Source organism: Equus caballus, chromosome 16 (assembly GCF_041296265.1).
Source record: "Equus caballus isolate H_3958 breed thoroughbred chromosome 16, TB-T2T, whole genome shotgun sequence".
Classification (NCBI taxonomy): Eukaryota; Metazoa; Chordata; class Mammalia; order Perissodactyla; family Equidae; genus Equus; species Equus caballus.
This window is the reverse complement of record NC_091699.1, coordinates 75,886,287-75,904,145: the sequence shown is the minus strand read 5'-3', so window position 1 is coordinate 75,904,145 and position 17,859 is coordinate 75,886,287. Positions and strand designations below refer to the sequence as shown.

Genomic DNA, 17,859 nt, shown 5'->3' with positions numbered 1-17,859 from the left:
TCTTCCTCAGCAAAAAGAGGAGGATTCATGGCAGATGTTAGCTCAGGGCCAATCTTCCTCAGCAAAAAGTGGAGGGTTGGTGGCAGATGTTAGATCAGGGCCAATCTTCCTCAGCAAAAAGAGGAGGATTCATGGCAGATGTTAGCTCAGGGCCAATCTTCCTCAGCAAAAAGTGGAGGGTTGGTGGCAGATGTTAGCTCAGGGCCAATCTTCCTCAGCAAAAAGTGGAGGGTTGGTGGCAGATGTTAGATCAGGGCCAATCTTCCTCAGCAAAAAGAGGAGGATTCATGGCAGATGTTAGCTCAGGGCTAATCTTCCTCAAAAAACCCCCCAAAACCAAAAAACTCATCTATAATACTGTTTCTTTTCCAGTGTTTATTCTATCAGAGCAGGGCAGTGACATGAGGGGAAAAAGTGAAAGATTAAAAAAATACTGAGTTTCGGTATCTGACTACATTTGAAATCAAGTATGAATATGCTTTAAAAACAAAGTACTAAAGCCACACTCCAGAGAGCTTATTCAAGGAAGGTTAAGACAACGTGAGTGGTATCTAGTAAAACAGACTGGATTTGGAATCAGATGATCCAGATTAGCATCCAGATTAGATCTCTATCAGAATGCTGGCCACGTCACTGATGATACGTGTGAATTCAGGCAAGCCGCTTAACTTCACTGAACCTTTATTTCCCCATTTATAAAACAGGTAATGCTCACTCTGTCTGTGGGGTTTCTGTAAGGGTGGCACAGATGCAAGGTAGTGTGATTCCTCATGTTGCTTAATTCTTGCTGAACACCACTTCCTCCACATGAAGCAGAGCTGACCTCTCTGTCTCTGCCTTTAAATGACCCACAGTTGTCCTTGAGTGGTCTAAGGGAGCTGACTTAAGTAGTTTCTCCAGAAGTATCAATAAGAAATAATTACATCAGTAAAGATAATAGAGGACATGACTGTTCTGATAAAGTTTAAAGCAATGTGGATAAATAACTTAAGTATATGTTAGAGTTAACTCTACTTACAATTGTTAACATTTGTAAATAAAACACTTTATTCAAATTATTTAATTTCATATTTTGATATACTTTTTCAAGGTTATCAAATGGACTGAGAACAACCACCACAGAACACAAAACTACACGTAGATTTCCTTTACTTTCTCTAAAATTAAAAAAAGTAATAGTCAGTACTTATTAAGGACATATAAAGTGCCTGGCAACTTGCCATATATTATACCAACTCCCCATGAGTCTTCCTAACCCTCCCTCAGGAAGGCATTATCATCAACTCCACATTATGGGTGAGGAGAGGGTAGTGCAGAATGGATAAACAGCACATCGAGGCCACAGGGCTCCTGGATGGCAGAGACACGGCTGAACCCACGTTTATGTGGCTGCAAACCTCACTCTTCACCACTGTCATCTTATACTTTCCTGCATTCCCAGCAGAGAGTGTCACAATGAGGGTATCTGTATGCAGAAGTCAAGTTCAGACAGTACAGCTGGCTTCTGAACACCAACTATACTGTAAGTCACGGGGAAGCCTCAAAGATAAACTGAAAAAAGCCCTCAGTGTATAAGGTCAGGTATAGTAAATATTTAGGAATAGGCATAAACTCTTGAAGTTCGCTATAGAACGGCATATAAAACAAATAATCATGGATTAAATATAAAACAATAATGGGCTAACAACAAAAAAGGAAATCTTAAGGCTTTAACATAATTTATTGTGCCTCTCCACTGAAAACAAAGTCAACATGTAAGTGTCTTGCAAGGAACCTAGCATGCAGAAGGCATTCAATAAATGCTACATGCTCTGAAAAAAACATTTGTTGAGGGTCTACATGCAGGAAAAAATACATAATCAGTACACGCAGTGTCTTCAACTATTTAAAAACCCTTACTACTTTAACTTCCTCAGCTATGAAATGGCAACATACAAAATGAGATTTCAAATGGACATGAAAACCAGGTGGGGGTAGGGAGTAAATCATAAATAAAAACAACAAAACTTTTATTCTTTGCTGTCTTGGAGAAAGCCAAGTATAAAACAGGGTCATAGCGTTCTCCATACGAAGTGATTTTCACGTAGTGTTTAAGACCCTCGTAAGACACATCCTTCCAGGTTTTCCTCTCTGGCTGCTGCTCTGACAGCTGCCTCTCTGAGCACCATCAATCATGGCAACATCCACCCTTGAGACCTAAGATGGACACACGCTCTTCTGTAAACAATGGGTTAGTCCTTATTTCTCTAGTAGAGTTTGTGCAGAATAATATGAAATTTTTCAATTAGATTTTTGGAAAGAGGGCAATCTCAAATTCAGAATAGCTCACTCTTTTGTCTAGAAAAAGACTTTAAAAATTGTTCTTCTTACTGCTTTCCAAGCTTAATACACTTTAAACATAATTTATTTTCATCAGAGATCAAACAATATAAGAGATCTTTACTCAAGAATTTATACCTTTAAACATACAGTGTTGCCAACTGAAAGGCAGTAAGGAAGGAAGCATCCAAGTGCAGAACTGCTAGCGGTTAGGGTGCGAGCACAGAAGACAGACCACTTTACCAGAAAAGTCAGAAGGACAGCATGTGAGCTCCAGCGTGTCACTGGTATTAGCTGTGAAATTTGAAGCCAATCAGTTAAGTGGACAGGCTTGAGTGTTCACCACCATCTCTATCTCATTACCTATTAAGGGAATAAATGAAATGATACTGTGCAAAAACTTGCAGTCTTTTAATACAAGTAATTACCATTAATGTAATAATTGTAGGGATGTGTTCAGAATCAGGACCTACGTTCGATTTCCACATCTGTAAAATGTCATGGAAGTAAGTCTGAAAAAATTTAGTGTGCATCAAGATTTAAGAAAGAAATAGTAAGCCTGATTCATGGTTTTTGCCTCTATTTTTAATCCAAATAAAGGGAAACCATAGGTCAGGTTTTTAGTTAATTAGTTAATTTGAATACAGATATTTATAGGACATTTTATTTCATTGTGCTTAGTGATTTTTAATTCCTTACTCAGAAATACAGATCTGTCATTAAAAATGGTTGTGAAGTACAGAAGATATTTAACAAGTGCTGATAATATCCCTTTCCTTCTGTTAGACTTTGTGTATTCACTCATTTAACAAACATTATTAAATACCTATTTTGTTCCAGGTACTGAGTTACGTCCTAAGGACATGACAAGAAATAAGATACAATAAGAAGCATAAAACTAATCATGACACAGGACAGAACTAGTTGCAGTGGCACATACTGAGGGCTCTGACAGCTCCTGGAATGGAAGACTGTGAGGTCAGCGAGGGTGTCGGCGAACAACACGTGCAAGTAAACAGAGACCAGACACTGAGTGGCCCCTACGGCCAGGGTGCCGAGCAGAAATGGAGATGGAGTGGGAGAAAAGTAGGTGGAGCTCTTGCTTACCTCTTGCTTATATAGAGGGGATGGGGTTTAGGTTTCACGCTGTAGAAGGACTGTAAGTGAGGTGATCAGATTTGTATTTCAGAAAGATTGACGCTGACACAGGGTGATCAGTGGCAGGGAGGAAGAGAGGGACAAGGGACAAGAGGCTGGGGATCAGGTGAAGTTCCTAGTAACACTACAGAGGAGAGAAAATGATAACTGAAGTAAGAAAGGGGCAGAGGTGTACAGTGGGCAGAAACTCCTGGAAAAATGGACAGCTCTTTGTGTGATTACATTTGGGGAGTGTGCTTATGAGAGAGAAACAGAAAAGCAAAAGCAGAGAAGAAATTAGCAATGAAAATATTAACAAATTTACATAATGAAGGCTACTTAAAGACTATAGCAACTTTTAATTATTTCTCTGTGGAAGTTTTAAATATAGTTTTCATTTTTATGAGTCGTACATAGTTTAAAGAGTCAAATCTCCTAGTCTGGTTATGAAAACAGCACTTGTTGTCTCCTGCTCCCGACTTCCCACTCCCCTGGGGCACTGACTTTCTTTCAGCTGATTAAAAAAATATTTACCTTCCATATTGCGGGGAAAAAAATGCTAACATTATTAGCTCTTATTTTAAATGGTATCTACTAACTTGCCATTCAAGAAGACAAATCTTTAACTCATCCTTAGCACTGCAGCCAACCCTCCAACCAACCTCCATGTCACACATGCCTTCTTTGTCTCTCCCTCTATGAAGTTATGTCGTTATTTTGGTTAGATCAATTTCTAGAGTTTTCATTTTTATAGCCAGGTAAATGTTATCACAGCTGAGCAATTCAGTACATCATGACTACTTTTCCTTTCTTGCACAGACTCCTTTCTTTCCTGGAGTTTATAACTGTCTTGTTTTTCATTTGCTTTGTTGTGTATGTATTTAAATTTAATTTAACCTTAAATGCTCTCCCAGTCATATAAATGTCCTCTCAATACTTTAACAAATTTTAAGTATTTTGCCAATTTCATTTTTTTTGAGGAAACTTCTCCTGAGGCCTCTGGCCTGCTCCCTCGTCCTGAGGATGTGCTTTATCTCTTCTAAGTGTTGCACCCTTATTTCCTAGAGCACCTAGCTTCTCTTTCTTGCTTTATTCCCTTGTTTTGTTGGAACAGATCCTCCAAAACCTTTATGCACAGCACATGAATTTTTAAAACCTTCTCTGTTTGAAAGATTTTATTTTGACACTTCATTAACAGTTTGGCTAGGTACAGAATTCCAGGTAGGAAATACTTTTCCCTCAGAATGTTGGGAGCTCTGCTCCAGAGTTTTCTGGCTTCCAGTTAAAAAGCCTCAAACCACTCTAATTTCTAATCCTTTATGTGACCTGCTTTCTCTTCTCGTCCCTTCAATGCTCGGTAAATTCATGATGTACCTTGTTTTGCTGTTTTCATGTACCATGGGCCCTTTCAATTTAGAGACTCATGTTTTTCTGTTCAACTGGAAATTTCTCCTTGTTGCTTTGATGTTTTTCTCCCTCCTATTTTTCGTTTGTGTTTGTTCTTTCTTGCTTTTTTTTTAAAGAGGTCTCATTATCTAGATGTTGGGTCTCCTGTCCTGGTCATCTAATTTTTTTTCTTATTTTCTGAATCTGTTTTATGTGGTCCTTTTGAATTTTGTATTCCAACCATCTTATTTTCATATTTTAATTTCAATTATACTTTTTCCTTTGAATTATGTATGTTCCTAGCTCTCTGAGAAGTTTCTCCTCCCTGCATGGTCACTGTGTCCTCCAAGTTGCTTTTCTGCTGGCTGCTTGTTTAAGTCTCTGCTTTTATTCTCATGCTTTCCTCAAATGTCTGGTGATTTCTGGCTCTCTGCTCATGCTTAAGAGTGGGGCAGTTAAAGGTGACTTGAAGCTAGCTGTGTGTGCAGAGACGGGTAGGTTTGTTAGCTTAGGGGGTTTACACAGGTCATTTCTTGGGCAGTCCCTAAGCCTGGACTTTTAGGTCTTTTCTCTAGGGCTGATTAGATTCCTCTGGAGAAGATTCTCCCAAACTTCTTCCTGGAGGGAGACAGTCTGGCTCAATATTCACTGAAATTCCCCAAGTCTTCAGCCCAGAGAGCCTCCATTTTACCATTTCCAGAGGATAAATCCTGGAGGGAAATGTTGAAGATCTGGGTATAATAGCTTCTTAAATAGATTTTCAACCAGTTCTCATTTTCTAGTCTTAACTCTTTCCCTCTCCCTACCAATTTCCAGAGGCACCTAGCAGTGCCAATTTCTACACTTTCAGGAATTTTATGGGTTATTTCTTGGCTTTCTCCATTATTAACTTTGTATTTAACTCTCTTGGATCTGCTAAGTCGGTTATCACTCATCCATCTGTTTTCCCGTTTCCCAAACTGCTGTAATCTCCTTCTCAATTCTCTGTGTCCTGTGGGTTCATGCTATTTGACTGGGGTTTCAGGAGCAATGGAGGTAAATGCAGGAGCTCAAAATAACATCTTATATCTAATATCTTTAATCACTTCTTTAATGACATTGCTACGCAGCACCTGGGCAGGTGAATTGAAGGGCAAGAAGAATCTAGGTGGGGAGGCTACTGGGTAGAGAAACTTGGGGAAGACAGTAGTTAGGAAGCTAAAGATTGCCATCTCCCTTTATCTAATCATCAGAGAGAATGGCCCCAGTCAACCTGCAGGACTACTTGTGTTCTCCTTTGGCAGCAACAGGTGGACATGGAATCTTGAGCACTCTGGTTAAGATTCCAGTGACGCATGTAATTTTGCTCGCTTTTGCCCATAAAACGTGTCCTAGAGCTCCTGAATCCATCTGCTTTATTGTTTTCTAGGGCAACAGAAAAAAGTGGGATGGAAGTAAGGACATGGAAGGGTAAAATGATGGTATTAGGAGAAAAGACCACTTCTTCCCCTTTATAAACAGCCAGAATGAGATATCAACTATTTCGTTGTGTGTGTGTGTATGAGGAAGATTATCCCTGAGCTCAGATTTGTTGCCAATCTTCCTCTATGTATGTGGGATGCTGCCGCAGCATGGCTTGACGAGTGGTGCTAGGTCTGCACCCAGGATCCAAACCTGCGAACCCTGGGACACCAAAGCAGAGTGTGCAAACTTAACCACTATACCACCAGGCTGGCCCCTGAGATATCAACTATTAATCTTGAATATGGAATAGAATTTCAGTAGGATAATCATTCCCCTTTCATATCTCTATTCCTGTAGCTGTATAAATTAAAATTATTTTCAGGCAAAAGGTTGACATTAAAAACACAGTGGGATACTTACTAGAATGGCCAAAATCCAAAATATTGACACCAACAAATGCTGGTGGTGATGGGGAGAAGCAAGAACTTCCATCCACTGCTGGTGGTAATGCAAAGTGGCACAGCTGTTTTGGAAGACAGTTTGGCAGTTATATGTGATTTTTCAGGCTGAAGATAGGCAATTACAAAGGTGTGATAGCTAATTTTATGTGTCAGCTTGACTGGCCTAAAGGATGCCCAGATACCTGATAAAACATTATTCCTTGGTATTTCTGTGAGTGTGTGTCTGGAAGAGATTAGCATTTGCTTCAGTAGACTGAGTGAAAAGATCTGCCTCACCAATATGAATGGGCATCATCCAATCCGTTGGGGGCCCAAATGAACAAAAAGGAGAAGGAAGGGTGAATTCTCTCTCTCCTCTTGAGCAGGGATGACCACTTTCTCCTATCCTTGGATAGCAGGGCTCCTGGTCCTTGGACCTTTGGACTCTGGGACTTACACCATCAGCCCTCTAGTTCTCAGGCCTTCAGACTTGGGACTGAACTGCATCACTGGCTTTCCTGGGTCTCCAGCTTGCAGATGACTGACTGTGGGACTTCTAGGTCTTCACAACCATCCAAGCCAATTCCTATAATGACTCTTCTCTTAAATATCTCTCTCTATACATTCTCTTGGTTCTTTTTCTCTGGAGAAGCCTGATTAATATAAAAGGCTTTACCTGGCAGGTCTCGTGGGGGAAAATTGCCCTCCTCACACCACACTTGGTGTACAACCAATGCACTGTAGTCTCTGAAAGCAGTTGCAATTGACGTCTCAGGCCAACTTATCTGGTCATGATTTTTCACATATTTATATTCTTAGATGTGGTGCCTTCATTCCTAGATCTCTTTATCTGAGGCCCTGGGCAGAGGTCTTCTTCAGGTACCTCCTTATGGGGGTAGGAGGAGGAAATCTTGAAGATACTCTTCCTCATTTGACTTAGTAACCAGTACTTTTCCACTCCTAGCCTTTTCACCTCACTGCCCCCTACTGACACCCCCACTTCAGGGTCCATAAATCTGCTAGAGTCCTTTGTTAAGGGCCCCCTCAACAGTGAGATGACCCCACATCTGTACTGATCCACCCGACCCTTGACCAATGTACTCTTCCATGGGTGAAATGGAACAGGAGTTGACATTTTCTCTGGTTTGTGACTCCTGCTTATACCACCACAGTAAATAATTAAAGGTTTAACTTTGATTTTTGACTTGTTGCTTTAATTGGCTACCCTGACACCTAGCACCTCAGGTCTCTCTCCTGCTCAGCTCACCTGAGCTCCTGAGATTTACCATACGATCCTGCAATCATGCTCCTTGGTATTTAACCAAGTAAAATGAAAACTTATGTCCACACAAAAACCTACATACTGATATTTATAGTGTCCTTATTCACAGTTGCCAAAACTTGGAAGCAACCAAGATGGCCTTCGGTAGGTGATGGATAAATGAACTGTGGTGCATCCACACAATGAAATACTATTCAGCACTAAAAAGAAATGAGCTATCAAGCCATGAAAAGACATGGAGAAAACTTAAATGCATATTACTAAGTGAAAGAAGCTAATGTGAAAAGGCTATATCCTGTATGATTTAAATTATATGACATTCTGGAAAAGGTAAAACTATGGAGACAAGGAAAAGATCAGTGGTTGTCATGGATTAGAAGGGAGAGAAGGATGAACAGGTGGAGCACAGAGGATTTTTAAGGCAGAGAAACTACTCTGATGATCCTACAATGGTGGCTACGTGTCACTATACATTTGTCCAAACCCATAGAATGTATAACACCAAGAGTGAACTGTAATGTAAATTATGGACTTTGGGTGATAATGATGTGTCAATGCAGGGTCACTGACTGTAACAAATGTACTACTGTGGTGAAGGATGTTGATGGTGGGGTAGGCTGTGTATAGGTGGAGGCAGGGGCATATGGGAACTCTGTACTTTCCACTCAATTTTGCTGTGAACCTAAAAAGTCTCTAAAAAAATAAACTCTATTTAAAAAAAAAATCTAAACATCAAAAAAAAAAAAAAAGACAATGTGCTACTATGGTAATATCGGCCCCTGTCAGTGAAATTTTAGAAGATTTTTAAACTAAAATATAAAGTAATATAAATGTTATTTGTAACTCAAAGGATACACTAATATCCATATCTGAGATGGTCATAAAAAAAGACTGGCAATATTAAATGTCTGGGAGGGAAGAGAGCTGGCAATCAGGAAGTGCTTAAATACTCCTTCAAAAGTAAGACCACCAATTTGCGCTTTGATAAAAACTCTGTAACACATTACAATGTGATTTAACAGAGGCTTTGTTTCTAGTCCCTGAGGTTGGGTAAAGCTTTTCCAGAAAAAACAAATAAATTCAATTTGTAGTTGAAATAAGCTGCATTTTGACATCAGTATAATGTTGAACATACTCTTAACGAGAAAATAGAGAAACAGAAATTCTGGTGTAGGACAGATGGAAACACTGGCAGATAGACAGATAGTGGTTGAAGAGTAAGCAGAGATCTAAAACAAAATAAAAAAGAACAACGTTTTAAACCACAAAGAGGACACAACTGTCACACTAGGCCAGGTCAATAAATGGCTGAAGAGACCCTTACAGAAAAGCAAGGAAAATTAGAGTGTTGTAGCATGTTTATGCTGGCTGAAAAAGAAGGCGGGAGTGGGTAGAAGCGCCAAAAGGAAAGTGTTCAGAGACAGAGTCAATTAAAAGACAATAAACATTTCAGAGAGACTTTCTAGTTAGAAAAATCTACTGTTAAATGGTTTTAGTGTTTTACCTATTAATGATTATAGTGTTTGAGCTATTAACACCATTTACAAGATAAATAAAAGTTATGTTGCATTGTAACTGGAGAATATTTTTTTCGATACTGGTCAAAAACAGAATAAAAATTTAAATCAATAAAAAATAGATGTGAAAAATTTCAGATAATTAATTTAAAACGTAGACAATGCTTTCTTTAAAAAAGCCATGTTGAAAAGTGTATTAAAAAAATCACTATTTATCTGAGTTGGCATTCTAAGAGCTCTTGGCACCTGTCTTCTCAGCAATTACTGGACACAAATCCATGACACCCCCCATGCCAGGTCTCTGCAGTACCCCTCCGTCTGAGAGCACCCCAAATACCAGCTGAGCACATGAAGAACTTCAGATGCTTTGAGGGATAGAGAAGAAGTGTAACATGTGGTTCTGGTCCTGAGGAGCTTACAATCTAGCTGAGAAGATGGGACTAACACGCACAATAAGGAACAACATAAGATAGAGTATAATTAAATGCTACATTGAGTGGTATTGATTGAAATCTTAAAGGACTGCAGAAGTGAGAGATCAAGGAGGGCTGGAATAATTAGGGAAGGTTTGGGGAAAGGCTACCTGGACCAGGCCTGAAAATAGGGCAAGATTTAGGCAGGTGGAGCCAAAGGAAGGAGGGAACCACATGAGTGACTTACAGTATGGAATAAAGTCAGTAAAAAAAACAGTGTGATGAGAGTATGGCTATTAACAACCCATGATAGGTGTAGTGGTTCATGATTATATTTCCTTATTTCCTAACCTTTACTTTTACATATATAATCTTAGTCCAAAGAATCTAGCAAAGAATCCAAAAACTACTTTATATAACACATAAGAGAGCAAAAGTGGTTATGGTTTTATTAATATGTTTGGGAGTAATTCTATTTAGAAATGGATACTATGTATCATTAGTAAAGCAAAACTTTTGTTCAAAAAACAGCCATTTGGGGCCAGCCTAGCGGCACAGCGGTTAAGTTAGCACGTTCTGCTTCGGCGGCCCGGGGTTCACCAATTCGGATTCCGGGTGTGGACATAGCACCGCTTGGCAAGCCATGCAGTGGTAGGCGTCCCACACATACAGTAGAGGAAGATGGGCATGTATGTTAGCTCAGGGCCAGTCTTCCTCAGCGAAAAGAGGAGGACTGGCAGCAGATGTTAGCTCAGGGCTAATCTTCCTCAAAAAACAACAAAAAAAACAAAACCAGCCATGTGACCATCAGTTCAAAGGTTAAATTTTAAAATCTTTATAGATAATGTTCATATTGTTATTTTTTCCAATGTGAAATTTCACTTTTGCTTAATAAAATCAAGGGAAGGCTTGAGGGATAGGAGAGGTGATGTGAGAATCAGTCTGTCTGTCACTAGCCCTCGGGCCTTGAGCTGGTTTCCGAACCTCTAAACATGGAGGTTGGGCTCCATCTCCGAAGCTTCATAAAGAAACCTTTATTTACTTAGTGGTGTTTATAAGATATCTATTAAGTAGTTGAATATTATACTAGCCTGACTGAATTACTTTCAAACAGAATGAAAGCTTTGCTTAAGGTATATAAAGAAAATTATAAGAATACTTTTGTTAAAAATTAGATGTGAGATGCTGACAGCAGTGAAAGGGGTAGAATAAGAACTAGCAGGTCACTAGGATCTAACCCCACAGACTCACTGTGATTGTTCCAAATTAAAGGCATACTTTGTTTCATTGCACTTCACTTTATTGAACTTTGCAGATACTGAGTTCTTTTACAAACTGAAGGTTTGTGGAAACTGCATCGAGGAAGTCTATCGGTACCATTTTTTCCAACAGCATTTGCTCATTTCATGTCTGTGTCATATTTTGGTAATTCTTGCAATATTTCAAACTTTTTCATTATTATTATATTTCTTATGGTGATCTATGATCAGTGATCTTTGATGTTACTACCGTAACTATTTTGGGGCACCATGAACCACACCCATGTAAGACAGCTAACTTAACTGATGAGTGTTGTGGTTGTGTATGTCCCAAACTGCTCCACTGACCAGCTGCTCCCCAGTCACTCTCCCTCTCTTCAGGCCTCCCCTGTCTCTGAGATACAGCCATATTGAAATCAGGCCAATTAATAACCCTACATACATAAGTGTTCAAGTGAAAGGAAGAGTCACATCTCTCTCACTTTAAATCAAAAGCTAGAAATGATTAAGCTTAGTGAGGAAGGCATGTTGAAGTTGAGATAGGCCAAAAACTGGGCCTCTTGTACCAAAGAGTGAGCCAAGCTGTGAATGCAAAGGAAAATTTCTCGAGGGAAATTCAAAGTGCTACTCCAGTGAATACCCAAATGATAAGAAAGCAAAATAGCTTTACTGCTGATATGGAGAAAGTTCTAGTCATCTGGATAGAAGATCAAATCAGCCACAAAATTCCCTTAAGCCAAAGCCTAATCCAGAGCAAGGCCCTAACTCTCAATTCTCTGAAGGCTGAGAGAGGTGAGGAAGCTGAAAAAAGAAAAGTTTTAAGCTAGCAGCAGTTCGTTCATGACATATAAGGACAGAAGCCAACTCTATAACATAAAAGTGCAAGATGAAACAGCAAGTGCTGATGTAGAAGCTGCAGCAAGTTCTCCAGAAGATTTAGCAAAGATAATTAATGAAGGTGGCCAAAGAAAACAACACATTTTCAATGTGGATGAAATAGCCTTATTTCGGGAGAAGATCACATCTAGGACTTCCATATCTAGAGAGGAGAAGTCAATGCCTAGCTTCAAAGCTTAAAAGGACAGTCTGACTTTCTTGTTAGGGGCTAATGCAGCTGGTGACTTTAAGCTGAAGTCAATGCTCACTTGCCATTCTGAAAATCCTAGGGCCCTTAAGAATTATGATAAATCTGCCATGTCTGTGCTCTATAAATGGAACAACAAAGCCTGCATGACAGCACATCTGTTTACTACATGGTTTACTGAGTATTTTAAGGCCCCTGTTGAGACTTACTTCTCAGGAAAAGAGATTCCTTTAAAAAATATCACTGTTCAGGGACAGCTGGTGGTGTAGTGGTTAAGTTTGCATGCTCTGCTTCGGCGGCCTGGAGTTCGCTGGTTTGCATCCCAGGCACAGACATACACATCGCTCATCAAGCCATGCTGTGGCAGGCGTCCCACATACAAAGGAGAGCAAGATGGGCACAGATGTTAGCTCAGGACCAATCTTCCTCAACAAAAAGAGGAGGAGTGGTGGTAGATGTTGGCTCAGCGATAATCTTCTTCACAAAATAAACAAAAATCTCTGTTCATTGACAATGCACCTGGTCACCTAAGAGCTCTGATGGAGATGGACAATGAGATTAATGTTTTCATGCCTGCTAACACAACATCCATTCTGTAGACCGTGCATCAAGGAGTAATTTTGACTTTTAGGTCTTATTATTCAAGAAATACATTTTGTAAAGCTATAGCTGCCATAGATAGTGAGTCCTCTCATGGATCTGAGCAAAGGAAATTGAAAACCTTCTGGAAAAGATTTACCATTCTAGATGCCATTAAGAAAATTCATGATTCGTGGGAAAGGTCAAAATATCAACATTAACAGGATTTGGAAGAAGTTGATTGCAACCCTCATGGGTGACTTCGAGGGGTTCAAAATTTGAGTAGAGGAAGTAACTGCAGATGTGATGGAAATAGCAAGAGAACTAGAATTAGAAGTGGAGCCTGAAGATGTGGCTGAATTGCTGGAATCTCAAGATAAAACTTTAATGGAGAAGGAACTATTTCTCATAGATGAGCAAAGAAAATGGTTTCTTGAGATGGAATCTACTCCTGGTGAAGATACTGTGAAGATTGTTGAAATGACAACAAAGGATTTAGAATATCACATAAACTCAGTTGACAAAGCAGCAGCAGTATTTGAGAGGACTGACTCCAATTTTGAAAGTTGTTCTACTGTGGGTAAAATGCTGTCAAACAGCATCACATGCTACGGAGAAATCGTTCATGAAAAGAAGAGTCAATCAATGTGGCAAACTTCACTGCTGTCTTCCTTTAAGAAATTGCTATAGCCACCTCAACCTTCAGCAACCACCATCCTGATCAGTCAGCAGCCATCAACATCGGTGCAAGACCCTCCACCAGCAAAAAGATTATGACTCGCTGAAGGCTCAGATGATGGCTGGCATTATTTAAGAGTACAATACATATATTTTTAATACTAGGATGGTTTCTCCTACTATTATTATTTTTGTTTTTCAGGTATGCTTTCTGGTGAGGGAGATTGGCCCTGAGCTAACATCTGTTGCAATTTTCCTCTTTTTTTCTCCCCAAACTCCCAGCATACAGTTGTATATCCTAGTTCTAAGTCCTTCTAGTTCTTCTACACGGATGCTGCCACAGCATGGGCTGATGAGTGGTATGTCCACATTCTTTTTTAGTTAATTGACTTTTTAGTTGAAATGCATACATAAAACATAAAACAAGAACAAAACTGTGGAAAAGGCTATTGTACTTCTTAACTATCCAGTCACTCTTCAACCTATGCTAATCCAGCTTCTGCTCCACGACTCCGCTAAAGCTATACTGGCAAAGGTATCTGATGACTGTCCCTCCACAGGGGCAAGTACAAGAGGACTTCTCCACCAAGTGGACTTATCGCACCTCAGCGCTCCTGACCCCCATCACCTCCCTTGAGGTCACAACACAAGCTCTTCCTTGGCTCTCCCTTTTCTGATGCCACTTAAACACTCATGGTAAACGCAGTTCCACCTTCCCCACGTTTTCTTTCTGTAAGCACCCTCCTTAAGTAGGCAGACAATATAATTCTTGTGATCCTAATGGGATGCCTTTGAGAGTGAAAGACGGCACTACTAATAATTACTCCTCTTGAATAGCAGGTGTGAAGTGAGACTGTCCCAAACAAACTGGGATACATGGTCACCCTATTCTTATGAGATCACATCCACTGTTACGGTTTTTAACTAACACATACCTATCAACCAACACATACCTATCAACCACTTGCAAAATTAAACCTGTAGCCTTGATACTGACAGTAAGCTTTATTTTCCAAATCTTCAGGTTATAATTTCTTACAGATATCTCAAATTCAGCACAGCCAAAACTCAATTAATCATTTACATTCCTAAACCTGCTAATCCTTAAATTTTCCTATCCAAGTTATACATACTACTCAGTCACTTAACAATTCAAACTGGGGATCGTTTTATACTTCCTGTTCTCCCTCACCCATCATATTTAATCACCAAGACATGCTGACTTTAGTTTTGAAGATTTGTCCAACCTACAATTTTTCCCCTGTCATAAGCTTTTATCTTATTTCCTTGCTCTAGTCTTGTCTCCTTCAAGTCTATTTTCCACACTGTGGCCAGAGTGATCCAAAACTGACCACACGCCCACTTTGAACCTTTCAATAGCTTCCTATTACTTACAGGTTAAAGACTTTCATCATGATCTCATTCCTGTTCACTTTCTCTGTGTCATAACCTGTGAGTCTTTCTCTACCTTTGCACTCTAGTAATACCACATAGCTTGTAGAAAAACACAAATACACAACCCTCTGTTAAGCTGTTTTTCACTTGCAAGTCTTTATTCATGCTGTTCCTTCTTCCTGGAATGCAGATCCCCTTATTTAGCTTGCCAACATCTATACCATTTTCTCTGGTCACTCACAGCTGATGCAGAGGGGAGCTCAGTGCCTCTCCTTTAAACTTCCACATGACCTGTCCACACCTCAACCACAGCACCAGATGTGTAAGTTTGAAATTAATCACGTCAGTCTTTGCTAGTTGGTAAGCTTCTTGAGGACAGGAACAGTGCCCCTTAAATACTCAAAAAACAGTCACCCTATTTTTAAGGGATCTCATCCATTGTTATGTATTTAACCAAGCAAATTAAAATAAGTTGGACTAAATATTGAAATGAATAAACAACTTCATTACCCCTGCATTTTTCCACATGTGCCCATATGTTTTATGTCATTGGTGGAGGGATTAAAAATGTGTAAGGGCTTCAGTGGCCAAAAATTCACCTGTTTTATGAAATTAAAGCAGATCTTAGCATAGGAAATAAGATGATTAAATTAAAACATACAGTTGTGATGTACCAAAGTTGAGGAAAAGCAAATACTTAATTGTTTAAGATTACAGAAAGTCAATACATTTCAGTAGTTGTTTGATTTGGAGAATTTTGTGAAAATATTATCCAAGAAGATTTTTAAAAAGAGCTTTCTCATTCCTTTTGTTTTTTATTACTTACATTTTAAAAAATTGCACAACTTTAAAATGGGAGATTAATATTGAATATCCTAAAATTCAGTATCCATTGAATCTATCCAGACATCCCTCTCTACTTTCCAGATGTTTCCATGTTCTTATATGATTAGCTCTGACTCAGAAAGGAGAAACTTTTCACTTTGTCTGTCAAACCCAAACTATTTGACCTTCAAGGCAAGAAAAAACCCCCACAATTTTTGGATAAAATGTGGTGTTCCTGTCACTTATTCATTCAAGTAATTTGGGGGGAATTAAAAAAGTATAATCTAAAATTTTAAAGAATATTATTAGTGTTACCAGAGGCATAACAACAACATCTGGCGCAACTGGTATTCAACGAACAAATAAAGAGAACCACATAGCAAGTTAATAGTCAAGATTATGAATGACTCCAAATAATTTATCTTCTTCTGATAAAGTCCTACCCTTATGATTTTTTACAAATTTCCTATTTAATCATCACTTTGTACAATCTTTCCTAATTATATTTTGGCTTACAAATCTTCTTTTGTGAACTGTGATTATTTTTCTGAGAGGGAAAACAATTTGAGGTATTTTAAAATTTACAACATGCTCTGATATTTTCTTCAAACTGAGGATAGTCAGACTATTCAGAAGGGATAGGCACTGGCTTTTCAGCCACGGCAAGCACCCTAAGCTAGATCTGTCGAGATGGGAATACGTCTACCATTTGGCACTCTATTGAGAAATATATTTGGCGAAAATATAACTGAGAAGAAGTTAAAATATCTTTGAGTGCAATATTTATTTTTTATTGGCAAGTTGTTGATGCTATAAAAACAGCTCTAATCTCCCGATAAATATCCTTGAATACTCTCTGTCAGAAGGTGGAGCTCTAAACATATCTGAAATACTGGCTTTTTATATGTGTGTTTCACAAATGTGCGTAATGAGGAGATCAAACCAGGAGTAAAGTCTTTAGAAAAATGGTTCTGAAGACTATTCCAGTTCTCTCAGGATAAAATCACCCACATCTCCCAATATGCACATGGTTAACTAACAAAAAAGATATTTAGTATGTTCCTTTGAAACTTCAATATATTGCCTACTCTAAAAACATAGGTATGGTAATTCAGAATAAAAGATAAAGTATATTTAAAAAATAAAGCACATTTAAAAAATCAGAACCATCTACTTGAACGTTGGCAAGATCGCTAATACTTACAAGCATCCCGGATGTAGAGCAACATGGCTATGAAGATATAATCAACTAAACTCAGGCTCAGGCCATCTGCAAACAAGGCATCCCAGACGACCAGAAGATCCTGCAGGGGGAACTCTCGTCCGAACAGCAGTCGCACCCAACGTCTGGAGAGCAACAGACCAAATTCAGAAAACAGGACTTTCGCAAGTAACATAAAGAGCACTCATTTTCTCTTATAACTGTGAAAAAAATTATAATTTTTAACAGATCACACTGAGCAAATATTACCTATCAAAAATATAATATAGTAAAACTCGTTTTAAGCTTTCAAATGAATTTTGTAATTTCATAACTAGGCCACAATCATTAAGCTTTATTCATATATGTATCGAACACAAGTACAATATTAGAAAAGGGTAGAAATCTTTCATATTTAATAGAAATCACAAATCTCAAAAAGGCGAAGAGAAAAATGGATATACATAGTCTGAAAGTTGTAAGGTTACAAGGTAAAAATTACAATTTTCCAAAATTTTATGATCACTACTGATTTTTTTGGTCAAGCATAGACAGTTATTTCAAATGAAACATATAGCGATACTTAATTTTTAACTTCAGAATAGATACGCCTTATCAGCGAGGTTATCTTTCTGGGGGTGTTTTCAAAACACAGTCACTTTTATGGCCAGGAAAAAGGCTATCTATGCTACAGAGAGACATAAGCAGCTAATAAGAATACTAAACAAGGCTGTATATAATTATGTATCATAAATAGGAACACTTCAGACTTTTAATAAATGCTAACTAAGCTACCAACATCTAATTCTTATAAGAAAATTAAAATAATTCACTTTGATATGTTTTATCCACTTACTTCTAATTTTATATAACATGACCGCAAATTTCCTTACACAAGCCT

At 38.6% G+C, this 17,859-nt stretch overlaps 1 protein-coding gene across 11 annotated transcripts in view; it reads right to left on the bottom strand.

Moving 5' to 3' along the window:
• TBC1D5 (TBC1 domain family member 5) overlaps window positions 1–17,859 on the bottom strand; it is a 570,404-nt gene that overhangs the window by 134,011 nt on the left and 418,534 nt on the right. For all 11 annotated transcript variants that reach the window (XM_070238099.1, XM_070238103.1, XM_023620885.2 and 8 more), the window contains one exon: window positions 16,962–17,104. In XM_070238099.1, the coding sequence (XP_070094200.1) occupies window positions 16,962–17,104 (143 nt within the window). The remainder of the gene's footprint in view (window positions 1–16,961; window positions 17,105–17,859) is intronic.